Source organism: Parus major, chromosome 2 (genome assembly GCF_001522545.3).
Source record: "Parus major isolate Abel chromosome 2, Parus_major1.1, whole genome shotgun sequence".
Lineage (NCBI taxonomy): Eukaryota > Metazoa > Chordata > Aves > Passeriformes > Paridae > Parus > Parus major.
The window spans coordinates 94,318,807-94,332,690 of record NC_031769.1 but is presented as its reverse complement, the minus strand read 5'-3'; the positions used below and the strand labels follow the sequence as shown (position 1 = coordinate 94,332,690).

The following is a 13,884-nucleotide window of genomic DNA, read 5'->3' as shown; positions in this document are numbered from 1 at the left end:
TGTTTAGTAAAGCTAAGAGAGATATCTATGATGAAGAGAAAAATATAGCCAGGAACAATTTCTTAAAACATAAAATGTTTCTAAGAAACCTACATACTTAGAAAAATATTTTTTCTTTTATACTTGAGGGAAGGGGTGTTAATCAGAATGGGTTTTTTATATTTAAAAAGTGCTAGTACTGACAAAGATGATGGTAAAAAAGCTGATCTCTTTATCATATAGGAATATAATCTGTCCTTACTTACAGTACTACAGTAAGGACAGATTATATTCTTATATGTATTGCAGTCAATGACAAAATGGAATGTAATTGCTTATACTCTGAATTATTTCTCATTGGAAGCATAAGAACAAATGAAGTGAATTCTCACTTAAGAAAGAACTAGATAAGGATGATAATTGAAGAACAAATGATATACTGAAAATCTTGAAGGATCTTCATAGTGGCCACTTAATTAATTTTTTTTAAAAAATTCCATGTTTAATGATAGGTACTAAGTTTACAGAGTCAGAACAATCTCTAAAACAGGTATTTCCTGGCATCTCCCGTATAAAGGAAATAAAAGTAACTGGTAGAAATATAGAATTTTCTTTAAGGGAAGAAAAATACCATGGTTTGATGGATACATTTTATCAGAGGCAAACTTCTAGAGGCTCACTCTTTTCTACACTTAATCCCGGCCATAGCAAAAACTCAGTGCCTTCCATGTCTAGAGCTTGGTGCATTGGAGCCTTTTGCTGACAAAGCTTTCTGCTACAAGGATTTGTTGTGTCATTGCCTGCTGTGCCTCTCATGGGATCATGTCCTACACTTTACACATATCAAAAGAGGTTTGTTTTACCATGAGCTTTGCCAGAGTAACCATTCTTTTCACATGAAAATATGCAAGATCAAGCTCCATGCCGAGTTTTTAGCATGGAAACTGCTTAACATGGAAACTGCTGCCACTCCAGGACTCAGTATCTCTGCATTTCTTTCCTCAAGAGTAATAAGAAAACTGTCAGTGTGACCAGAACAAATATCTTGTTTGGGTTCTGAAACATTTCCAAATTAAGCTTTTGGTATGAACTCATTGCTCACATAAGAAGAGAAACTATTTAAAATCAACTGAGTAAGAAGATTTTAGGTAAATTTTGAAATCTTTACGTAAGAGCACATAGTCAGATCCCTTTTACAGTGTACTTCATATCAATAAATACAGACTCATTTTATAAGAAACATTTAAGAACTAAGTTAATAAAACGCCTTATTTGAAAAAATGATAATTTAACAGCTCTATTTACAATATTAATATAATTGGTTGATATTTACTGAAGCATTTAACATAAGAAAGAAACCTTTTCTGCTGTTCTCAGTTTGAAGAAATTCACATTCAGGCATTATTCATACCAGTTTACAGGAAATTTGCAATCTTTTTGCCCATACAAATTCAGCTGTAAAAGCAAAGACCTACATGGTTTACATATAATTGCACCAAATTCAGAGTCTATGGAAAAGAAACCACTTTGAAAGTACAAAAAAGTTTACAAAAGTGAAGTCAGATAATAAAGCTTGTAAAGGAGATCATAATGATGTTATCCCTGGTGAGGTTTGAAGACCAAAGTAAATATTTTTAGATTATAGTAAAAGATTAAATACCTGGAAGACATCATTGATAAATTTTATTCAGATGTTTATAGCCTTGACTTTACACTTTTATAAAAATTATTGATTTAAACTCAGCTAAACCATACTAGGACAGAAGAGATCAGTCAACAGCTTTCAACTTGGGATCATATTCTGCATGTTCTTATTCCATTTAAGGAGATTTGTTGAGGATTGTTCAACATTCACCTAAGAAGTGCAGTCAGGTATCAGAAACTCTATCTTGACAGCACTTTAGGTAATCTTAAGAACTCTCATCATGGCTTGAAAATCTTATACATTCATGACTCTGATGTTATGCCATTAACCTGCCTAGAGGTTTATTATTATGTTTTAATTTTACAAACTAGATATGAAGATTGATTCTCCAACTACTCCCAACTGCTAGTGACATACAGCAGCACAGGGCAGTGCATGACTGCTGTGCTTCCCGCAGCCACAAAGTGATTGCTTCAAAAATGGCTTATGCCATTATCCTAACATATTTATCCTTTAGAAGCTTTCTTTTCCACTGCCTTATTTCATACCAAGAAGAGGGTTACAAGTCCTGGCCTGTAGTAAAACCCTTAACAGGTCTTCTCTGTATCCAAGACTCATGCAACATGTTAAAAATTGCCACAAGGTTCCCTCAGAGTTCAGTCATTTGATATGATTTTTGGTGTTGAAAAGAAGCCCTAGAGCCAATGATGGGTTTGGTATAGGAGGCTCTAAAGTAAAAGGAAAGATTGTGGATAAATAAGAATCAGGCAGAGTTACACATGAGAACTATTGACTGGGTGAATGAGTGACCTGAGAAAAAACAAAATTTCCACAACCGTAATTTCCATGTAGTTTTCTGAATCTCACATTGCCAACCAGTTTTATGACCAGAATATAGCTATAGTTTGCTATAAGCACTATTCTGCATTTTTTTTTTGGTTTTTTTTAAAAAAAGTCAAGATGAGAATTTTCCTAGCAAAGCTCAGATCTTGCTAGAGCACCAGAGAGAATCACGTCAGCTCAAGGAGAGCTCAAGAGTGTCCGCTTTTCCCTGAAGGCCCTATGAGTAGAAGCTACTTCACTTTTAGAATGGAGGATTGAATATTCATTAGCAGCACTTGTCTACTGGGGATAAAACAAGGCTGGGGATTGAGTTTGAGGTCTGCACCACTGCCCGTTCACACTCTTTAAATGTAAAGTCATGTTCTGGCATCTCTTTGGCCATGCTGGTAGGAACACATCATATTTCTGTAATTGTGTGTAATTCCAGGGTGCAGCACATGCATCCGTGACCTCTTCATCAGGTGCTTTAAAATGCACCTCTGTCTTTCAACTTGTGTTTCATATCAATGGTTAAATGTTTTGTTTGCAATAATCTACATAAGACACAAAATTAATCAAAATTTCCTAGATATGACCATGCGGGGTGAAAACACATAATTCAAATTCTCAGCTTTAAGTTCCTTTTAGTAAAACATAATTTCACACTTGTGTTCTGGCATAAGTGGTTTCAAAAGGGGTTTCTCTGCTAAGCACAAGGTAGAACAAGCAACTATTGTTTAAATACACATCTTGTGCCACAGCTTTTGCAACAAGGTGTGTGTAAATAAATTCACAGTAAAAACTTACAGAAATAAACTGGGAACACGTCCAGAATTGTCACTAATAATAGTGTGTGTGTATCCACAGAGAAATAAAACCAAAAAAAAAAAAATCCAGAATATGCAAATCTTCCAGACTGGATTGACATCTGGCTATCTAATCAGAAGGAGGGATGGAGTGGTTATTTCTGATATCCTAATTTACAGATAAAGCTGACTCACTTCTTCAGAACTTCTTCTGTGGCTACCATGCCAGGAAAAGTTGTTGTCAACTCTAAAAGAAATATATTGAATAATATATTGTCTCATAAAATTACTTGATTTCAAATTTTTCAACTTCCACATTTAACTTCCAATCATCTTTCTTCAAAAACTGTTTAGTACCATGGAAAGGTCCACTTACTGCTTGCATGTCTTGTCATATTTTTCATCCAATAATCTTACACAAGTGCTGTGTTGAGATTTTACCTCCAATGAAAAAAAGAGTCATTGGGTTCTAGCTTGCAGTAGAACTGTTGCAGCAAAACTACTCAATTAAGGTTTTAATTCTGATCAGCCTCTAAGTCTGTGTAGTGACAGCTGAAGTTAAGTGAAAAAATCTGTTTCAATTTGCCACACTGCATGGAAATGAGAAACAACTCAACACCTACTGCCATCTCTATGAGCTGTTACCCTACTAATAGTTTCAATAATCCTCATTCCATCTGGTTATCCTGCTATTATTGACAAGAAAACCAGATTTATCTTCATTTGAAAAAAGGGTTCTTTCATTGTTTTGATGAAAATTTTTTGAACACAAAACAATGTATGGGAAATACAAAATTTGTTTTGGCAGAGGTTTTTCATTTGATGATGACAATTTTCTAATACCTGTGAAATATCGTGAAGAGTTTAATGGTCTTTTGTGAGAACATGAGACCTTCATGAGTGGTAATTCTTTATGTTCCACATAAAGTAGATAAAGTAGAAGATATATCTCCATAAAGCAGTTCTAGTCCATAACAATTTTATAAATAAGCACTTAATTATTAAAAAAAGAGTAGCTAAAATTTTACAAGGTAATTCACTTACAGGATTGTTAAACCAATTCTCTAATGTGTGTAGCATGACTATCCCAGTCCCCAAATATTTTAATAGAAATAAAAGCGTTTGCTCCTACAAAATCTCCTGTGCAAATTTCCTTTTGTAGCACACATGCCAAATATTCTGCAGTCTGGCAATGGCTATTGCTGTCACTGCTGTGATTGTTCTGGGCAGCTGTGAATTTTGTCAGGTTAGAATCATGAATATTCAAAATAAGGGTTAAATTTGGCCAATTTTTCTCAGCTCATTTTCTATGTTTTCTATATGCCAAATAAGATTGAAAGGGGAAAAAAAAAAAAAAAAAGGAAAAAAAAACCAAACAAAAAGAAAAAATTCTCATTGCATTTTGAAAGGCAAGATGGGATTCATCAGAAGCTCCTTGGAGAGTTGTATCCACCTCCTCCAAGCCTCACTTGAGACCTCCTCTAGAGCATAACAATTTTTGTACAGAGTCCATGATTTCTAGATGACTTAAATGATTTCTTTTAGAAAAGCATTAACCTGGACTTTAAAATCCCTGATTGTCCCAAGAGTTGGTTATAATTACTACTAAAATAGAATTTTAAAAATAAATAAAGAAAATAAAATTTTAAAAAAGAGAGAAAAAAAGCAAAATCATCTAAGAAACTTCCAGCTCTTTGATTTGCTTATGTCTTTGACTTTTAGAAGCCTCTGCAACCAAAAAATCTCCTTTCAGAAATTCACAGTCTGTGATCATGGCAACTTTTTCCAGCTTCTTCATTTCACCAAAGTAATTTTGACATGATAAAAGGCCTGCATACATATAAGTTGAGCTACAATGTGGAGGGAAAAAATATTGAGATGGAATTCAAATGTTTACAACACACTACAAGCTGGAGTCCTCAGTAAAGACCCTTAAAGTCACCAGGAATTGTGTTTGAATTTGCCCTAAGGGTATGTTTGATTGCAAACAAATGAAGGAATGAATACAAGGAGCCAGGAAAGAACCTAGTGATTCATATATGTATTTATACTCACATCATACAGCTTTGAGTATGGTATATACAGTCCTGGCATGCTGAACTCCCTGAGACATACCATGGGGAGATAGTGATGGGGGCATGATATTATAGACCATATCAACAATCCCTCTAGTTTGGTTCTTGACATTCAAAAGGATTCAGAATCACAGAATATTTTCACAGAGTATAAAAGATTTGTGGAAAAGTTGATACTTTCTAGACTACTTTATCATTTTCTGTCATTTATATGTAGCAAAAAGAATAAATATGGACAAATAATTTAATCTAATTACAAAAAAAGTTTTTGTTGGCCTTCAACTCTTCTTTTGCCTTTTTTTAAGTCTGCCACATTTTAAAATATTATTTCTCAGATATCTTCCTATATCCCTGCTTATTTTTGTGGCATTTTCCAGACAGACATGACTATTTCTGATTGTTTAGAAGACAGAAATAGACATGGAGAGATCAAAGCTGAAAATGTTGTGCAATGCCTATGGTTCATTGTGGATTTTAAAATGACCAGCTGCAATCCAAACTGTTGATTAGGCTGTATGGGCAGAAGAAAATACCCATGCCATAAAAAAAAAAATGTTTTCAACTAGATTTTACAAGATTGAATTTTCCAATAATTTTAACAAGATGTCTGTTGAGTTTAGTCTTTTCTCTATACATTGTTCTAAACTTGTCAAAGTGGAATTTAATCTTTTTCACAGAAGTTGGTTGATTAAATCTTTCCTTCTTAAATTGTTCTTAGGCATTAACCATTTTAAAGCATTTTAAATCACATTATTTCAACAGTGTATTTTGCATCTTTTGACATATTAACTATATTTTTGTAAGTACTTAATTACTATAATAAGGACAAAAGTCTTTACAATATTGGACTTTCAAGCACCTTCTTACTGTGAGGAAGAATATCTCAAAACCTGAGATATGGGACTAAATTTTACAAAAATGTTGGGTTATTTTCTACATCATTTCACCTTATTGATAAAACATCCCGTGTTTCAGATCTTTGAAGATAAAACAGGCCTGCTTCTTCCCAGTCTCACAGGACTGTGTTAAATAATTTGATCAATATATGCAAAAAGACACGGATCTAGAAACATAAGTGTAACCAGATAAAAATAATGCTAAGTTAGTTATACATTTTGAACCTATACATTTATCTTCTTTAAAAAATATTATTTGAAACCAATAAAAAAACTATGACAGAATTAAAATATTTACCATATTTCTGCTTAAATTTCAGACATATACAAAGACAGACTAGCATAAATTTTATTTTAAGAGTTTGTTTGACTACATTATTTATAATCACCTCTTCTGACTTCATTCAAGTTATCTAGCACCAAAGTGGAATTCAGTCATTTTGCTGTAACTTTTGACTTTCTAAAACTACATAGCGTGTGTGGGTCTAGAACATCTAATTAAATTTAAATCAGCTATGGATCTTTGGAAATATATCTTTGTACTATCGGCATCTGTCATAAGATAATTATTTCTGTAATTCCTCGTTCCATCATAAATTAATTAATATTTCTCTAAATGAAGCATGGAAGACCATCACTATTCTACATGTATTCACAATTCCTAAAAAGAACTTTGACTCCAGGGACTTACTGTACAGTACCTGATTCATCTTTTCTGAGCTCTGACAGGACCTAATCTCTATTACCTTCCATAGATTCATTGTTACAGCAATCTCTCCAACATCCATTGTACTAAGACTAATGAAAAGATACCACATCAATTGTAATACATCCTTAGCTTTTCTGAAATCACTTCTGTGCCTGCAATTGTATACTCTTTAAAAACTAAGTTTTAGAGCTGTTTTGTGCTAATATTTATTCTTTTCTAGTTTTATTTTGTAGGTTGGGTTTTTTCATTTTCATTTCTTATAAACAACTGGATGGAAAATAATTTTAACACTCACTATATGGAGTTTTACTGTACTTTGCCTAGCGAAGCCTGTCATCTTTGGTTCAGTTATTCTAAGTTTAAAATGTTTGCATGAAAGTCAAAAGCATTTTTGTTTCCCATGTTCACCTTTACTACTCATTTTAAAATATCCTTTCTTCTGTCACATTACAGCATTTTAAGTTCTATACATTTTCAAAATGTCCTGTAACAAATGGTACTGTTCGAATCATGCATACTTACCACCTAAACTAATTTATGAGTTATATCAAGATAGAAATCAAGAGGCTCTCTAAATCTTTTGTCTTGAAAAGATTTACTACCACGACTTTACCTACTCTTCCAATATAATAAAACCTATTATTTTTTTTTTAATACAGTTGATGGTAAAATATAAAGATTCTTCTTTCAGTCACCTTCTATAATGTAGACACACTCTCTGTCCGGAGGATACTTGTTGGGGTAATTTGGAGAAGTGAAGATGCCTCCTTCTGCATATTTTGTCCAAGTTCCACACTGCACTGGTCTCTGTCCTTCGGAAGTAGTTTGTTTTTCTATGAAATGATGACATAAAACATTATATAATTATGTCACAAATTATTACATCCACGTGACACTTAGAACTCTCTAATAGGATAAATAAAACAGCCTCTTTTCTGTCAGTGGCCTCAAACTTTTCTCTGTTGAGACTGAATGTGATTATTGATCTAGGGGGAAAAAAAGGCTGCTTTTTAGGGGTACAAACTTATAATCCTTACTCAAAACATTTTTTTTTCAAAGCAGAGGAGAGGTTTGGATGTCTGGGGGAAAATAAATTTGCATTGCTTTTAAAATAATAACCTTCTAGGGAAAGCACGTGCTTGAGAATTGGAAGGCATGAATTTCCCACTCATACATCTCAAAAAGCTCAAGCATGTGCTCTTTCAGCAAGCTTCGTGCCATAGTACAGGAATATATCAGTCACGAAATCAAGGAAATAACCCAGAGAATTATGATCGTATATAGCAGTTGTTTTAAATCTGCAGCATATTTAGTCTATATTCACTGGACTGAGGTAGACAGGGGAATTCCTGGAATCTGGTTCATACATTATTTTTATCTCACTGTTTGCTGTAAAATTAATAAATAGCTCTGAGGCCAGGAATCACAGCCCAGAACTTTCCTTCTTCTAAGTGAATCATGGAAGGGGAGAGTCAGATCTTCTCATCTGTTATCTTCCTAGCCCTGAATCTCTTGCATTTCTTTCTGCTATCTGGCAGAGGGACTGGGGTCAAAGGTTTGGGCCAGTTCAAGCTGAAGAAGATCAGGGATCAAATCAGATCAGATCCCTTCCTGAGCATCTTGCTTTGACAAGTAGGCTAAAGTGAGCTAGATTCTTCAGAAGGAAATGTATCTAGACCGCTATTAAAAGGAAGGATAGTAGGTTCTAGACTGGTGTTTCTCTGGATGAGGTATCTATCTAATAATCAAAGAATTGTATAGAGTAAAGGTGTTTGAGGCTCCCTCTTAGGACCAATGGAGAAAATCAAGGAAATCAAGGAAGCACCTTCCAAGGATGATATTAACTGTCTGAGATCTGACTTAGACTCTGCAAGCATTTCCTTTTCACCCTGGTCTGTGTCCAGGCAGAGAATGACATGGGGCCTTATTTCCTAATATGAATTCTGGCCTGCAGGGGCTGTGCATTCAGACACAGGTTCAGACACACACTGTGCTTAGCAGCATTCCCTGAAAGACTCTACTCACACTGAGTATCCAAGCCTTTCAAGAATCTCTCTATACTCCCCCTGCACAAATGTACTCATGATACCAAATTTCAGGTTTTTAATTATACTTCAACAAGAAGAAAAGATTTTAAGTGTAGGTAAGAAGCCCAAACTGGACTTCCCAATTTGAAAGTGGGAGTTTTTTATAGTCTTTAGAGTCAGCCTGAGCCTGATGAGCACCCCTGGACTTTTGTGTATACAGGCATGTGAATACTCAAAAAAAAAATGGACAAAGGGCAGACACTAGAAGTAAATGAGCTACTAAAATTTCAAAAACTAAACTAAAAACTCAAATCCATATTTTGCTCTCTAATAAATTATCTGACAAAAAATATCTGAAGTTTACTTACCTGTTCCTTTTTTGGTGGCCCCAGACAAATGTAGGATGATTAGACTTGCTACAACTGAAAGAGAAATATGCATTAAATACCACAGAGTGATAGTTTCTGCAATCAAATCACTTGTACTCATATATCACACAAGAATACAAATGGAATAGGATTCCTGTAAAGAAGAAGTTTCATGTTTGCTTGCATCTTTTAATTGCACATATTGTATAAACAAATTTCTTCATGGCCTGTTCTTGTAAGTACTTATCTTTGCAAATGTATGCAAATAAAGAGGAGATCTTTTGGGTTTAGAACAAAATCCACAGGCACTGATGTTCTCATCCTATTTTTTTACTTTTTCTTTAATATTAGAGAAAACATTTTTACCAATACATATTTATATAATAATAGTTTGTGTCAGTAACAGAAAAGTGGCTGCTTTTAACAAAGGGAGTCTAAATTTCAGTGCCACTGTATATACTAATGTCTCTCACTATGGCATAATAAAATTTGAAAATGAGTACTGGGAGTAGGAAAAAAGTGAGGGGTTGGGTTCTTCACATCCATCAAAGCATTTGCAAATCTCTAGTGAAGTAAATTATTGTGTGTGCTTAACAATCTCATTAATCTAGTTGGACTTGTCTAGAGGGTGTTGCTTTTTTGCTGCAGTGAATCTGCAGCCCATTTTACAAACAGGTATCTACTCTCTCCAACCATGATAGGACAACTGTGCCTCTTGGAAACAAATTCAACCTTTCTGAAATGGACTTTGACCTGGAGATAATTACTGGGTTTCTGGGAACTTCCAAATATAACAGTTTGACTAGAAAATGCTAAGGGGAAAGCCTTAGTGCAGTCATAATGGGACTAATTTGGAAGATCAAAGTGACTAGCTAGCTACCTGATGAAGAAATCACACAATGATTTTCTTGTCATCACTCGTATCTTCTTTGGCTATCAGAGAAAGTGGAATAGCAAGAGCAGAAGAGAACAGATCCATCAGTTCTTGGAGTGCTTAGGGCTTTGCCCTGGCTAGTTTGGCATTAGGCCCAAACACAGTGGCCAGGCTGCACTGACCTTAAGGTGGAAATAAAGTTGCGTGCTTATTAACAGCATTTTGGATGTCAGCTACCATTTTGTTGATGACTATGAGGAACTGATCAATTAATAAAGGTAATTGAATGGTATATTTTCTTCTTATTTTCTCCAAGGGACACCAAAAGCTGCCATGGGCTAGTAACTATGAGCCTTTCTGAGAAGGGGCTTTCAACATTTTCACTTTTTTTATTGCAATTTGTGTGTAAATTTCACCCCAGAGGAAGCCAGTCTCCATATTTCCAGCATTCTGATGGCTATTGAGAATCCCTATTTCTATGTCTTTGACCTTTCCCATTTGACAGAGAGTGTGAGGCATGGATGATGACTTCCCTGTTAAGCAGGGTAAGATTGAAATTCTGGGAAAATGAAGGCTTGGCAGCAAATTCACTATTTCTTGGTCAGGATCACAGCCCCTAGAGACAGATGTTGGCAGCACTGACAGTGGAAACTCTTGTGTATCATGGGCATTCAGTGAGAACACTACACCTTCTGCTCAGATCTGAATGCTATCTAGTCGTTCATGCCCTTACTCTCCTGAGGGATGAATTCTGGAAATACATGCTAGCTGGGACTCTGCCAGATGACTGTGTCAAAATCCAAAGTCAAGGCAGGAATCACCTCTTTACAGAGTTACTTGTTTACTTTAGCTGTGTTTCATGCAGGTATCATAATGCATCTATGCCTGTAATCTTCACCAGCCTACACCTAATTTCTTTATAGTCTAAAGTGGATTGGTGTTCAAATATGGAGCAGCTGCTGGTGTTCCATCTGCCCACAAATTTGTGGAAGCTAGAATAATGAAGCATGATAACCAAACAAACTCCGTGTGAGAAGTGTTTCTTTTTAGGCAATTAACAACAATTCATATAAGAGTTCTTTTCAAGTGTCTTTATCTATTAGGTCTCCCCTAATTTTCTATATGGAAAAAAGTGGAGTTCAGAGAAGTAAAGAGTTGGTCCAAGTCACAATATATTATTAGCTAGATGACAAAAAACCACAGGTTATTTCAGTTCCAGCTGTAACTGCTAGAAAAAAGGTTTCCAAATCACAGAGCTGTTTTCCCAGAGCATAGAGCTATACTTACATGTCATTATATCAGTGTTTGTTATTAGTAAACAGTCAAAATAATCTTGATAATAGAGTTTAATAGACAAGAAGAGACTAAGAAACTAAGTGTTTTGGGCTTTTGGTTTTATTCTGGACATGTAATACCCAACATTTGGATAGATAAAGTGAAACACTTCTCCCATATTAAAAAAAAAGAAAAGAAAAAGAGAAAGACTCTTGATTTAGTGTTATTAACAGCAGCACCAAAACATGCAAGTTGCCAGAAAGTAATTAAAATTGTGGTCTTCTTGAGAAAAGCCAACACAAATACATTTTATTTAAGCAGACAAGGCAGATCATTTTATTCTATGATCCCTCTGCACAAATGCACCCCTGATGCCCAATTTCAGGTTTGAATTTCTCATGCTCTTTTCTTTCTCAAGCCACAGAAAAAGAACACTGCTTTTCAGAGAGGGGGAAAAAACAAGACCCCAAAGAGGAACCGTGGAATCTTCACTCATTGAAAATTGTCACTTGGGAAGTGTTGGCAGCAGAGCGACAATATTGTGATTATCCCAGTCTGGGAATTATTTTAAAGAAGTTTCCACAAAATTTCTTGTTGCACTCTCACTGTCTTCCTCCTCCCCCTTTCCCTCCTAATCACGGGTGTAATTATAATCGTGCTTTCTAGTGCCACTTTGATTACGCATCTTTCCATCTTTTTTGGATCTGTACATTTTTTCATTACAAGCTGTACATTAAGTGATTTATCTCTTGGCCAGGCTTTTAGGAGGCTGTGATTTGGCACAGATGTGGCTTAGCCTAGCGAAGAGTTGTTGGACAAGCAATACCTGGCCATAGCGCTATTGTACAGGTGTGGGCGCACAGAGAAGTGCTGGGAGGAACTATGGCCAGTCAAGCCCCTTTAAAGCAGGGACCCTCTGCAAAACGGAGACAGGAGAGGGGGTCCCAGCGCGCAGCTTGAGGCCCCTAAGGTCTCGGAGGAGTAGGTGATATATTTCGGTGTCTCCTTGCTAATCCTGGTGGATTTCAGCCGAAGGCGCCGCCCCCGCCCCGCAGCTCTCCGGGATCCGTGCCCGGTGTGGCCGCCCCCGCCGCTGCCCCGCGCCCCCTCACCCTGGCTTCGAGCCACGGCCGGGGCCCCACGGCACCTCCGCCGACGGCGGGGGCAGCTCCCCTCTGCTCTCTCCCGGCGTGGCAAAAGCCACCAGACGCGTCTCGCCCAGGTGAAAGCCTCCAGCCCCCGGGAGCGTGCCCCGCCGCCCGCCCCACGGCGCTGGCAGACACCGGCTCCCCTCCGGTGCACCGCAGCGTGCTGGGGGAGAGGATGCGCTGTGTGCGTGGGGGTAGCTCGCCCCCCACTCCGCGGGAGCCCGGGGGTCCCGTTACTCCAGGAAGGCGGCGGAGGGCAGGAGCCCGTGCGCGGCCGGGGGTGGGGGTGGGAAGGGGGAGACAGATACTCACTGTGAAAGAAGCTGCGCCCATGGGTCATGTCTGTTCCTTACACAAGGGGCTTCGGTCTCCACTAATTCCATTTAGATACGGGAGGACTTCCAGTGGCGGGGAGAGGATGGAAGTAGGAAAAGAAGAAGAAGAAGAAGAAGAAAAAAAAAAAAAAAAGCAAGAAAAAAATCCCGAAGCCCACACACAGCAGAGCGTAGCAGCCCTTCCTCTCCCGCGCTCTCCCTCACCGCCTTCAAATGATCACCGCCGGCTCAATCCCATCACACCCGAGCGATCACCAGCACCGCCACGAGCGGTGCATCGCGGCGGCGGCGGCGGGCAAGGCGGCGGCGGCGGCGGCGGCCCGCGCATCCAGGTGCCGGCGGGCGGCGGCGGAGCGAGCCGAGCCCCTAGTCACCAGTTTCATACAGAACCAAAAGCAGATCGAAGCATTTCCTGCAGGACTCCGAGCCCAGCGACTTCCAGCCCTTCGGCTTCTTTTGATGCATTGAAGAAGGGATTAATGGGTCCGTCATCAGCTCCCTGTGCTTGCTCCTCTGAAGGGGTGGGGGCGGGCGGGAGGGAACCCAAAGAGGAGGGGTGGGGTAGAGAAAGATTTACCAAATAGGGGATTTAGTCATATTTGTGTGCAATGAGAACCTTATTATAGAAAAATTCCTTTAAAATCGAATAAATCCATTTTTGCAAAACCCTCTCCCAGCGCGTAACAGAGTATCAAGTGGTAGCAGCGGCAAGAGGCTGAAAACACATTGCACGGTCTGAAATCCCCTCGGGAATGGATGGAGCGAGAAAAAGATGGATGAGGATAGATAGATGCCCCCTCACTTCTCCAGTCCAGGGCGAGAAGCAGAAGAAAACCGTGGAGACTCTTCCATTCATTCAGTGCAGGGGAAAGGGAAGAGGAGGGAAGGACGGGAGGGTGGCGGTGGTGGGGAAGGAATGATTCCA

The 13,884-nt window shown here is 38.0% G+C and overlaps 1 protein-coding gene across 3 annotated transcripts in view; it reads right to left on the bottom strand.

Moving 5' to 3' along the window:
• The window catches only part of NETO1 (neuropilin and tolloid like 1), a 62,552-nt gene extending 49,092 nt beyond the window's left edge, over nt 1-13,460 (bottom strand). For all 3 annotated transcript variants that reach the window (XR_001519696.1, XM_015619370.1, XM_015619371.2), the window contains exons 1-3: nt 12,937-13,460; nt 9,328-9,381; nt 7,628-7,765 (exon numbers count right to left, since the gene is read on the bottom strand). Coding sequence is in view for 2 of the 3 variants with exons in the window: in XM_015619370.1 (XP_015474856.1) it covers nt 7,628-7,765; nt 9,328-9,381; nt 12,937-12,964 (220 nt within the window). In the remaining variant the exon portion in view is untranslated. The remainder of the gene's footprint in view (nt 1-7,627; nt 7,766-9,327; nt 9,382-12,936) is intronic.
• Nucleotides 13,461-13,884: the final 424 nt, after the last annotated feature.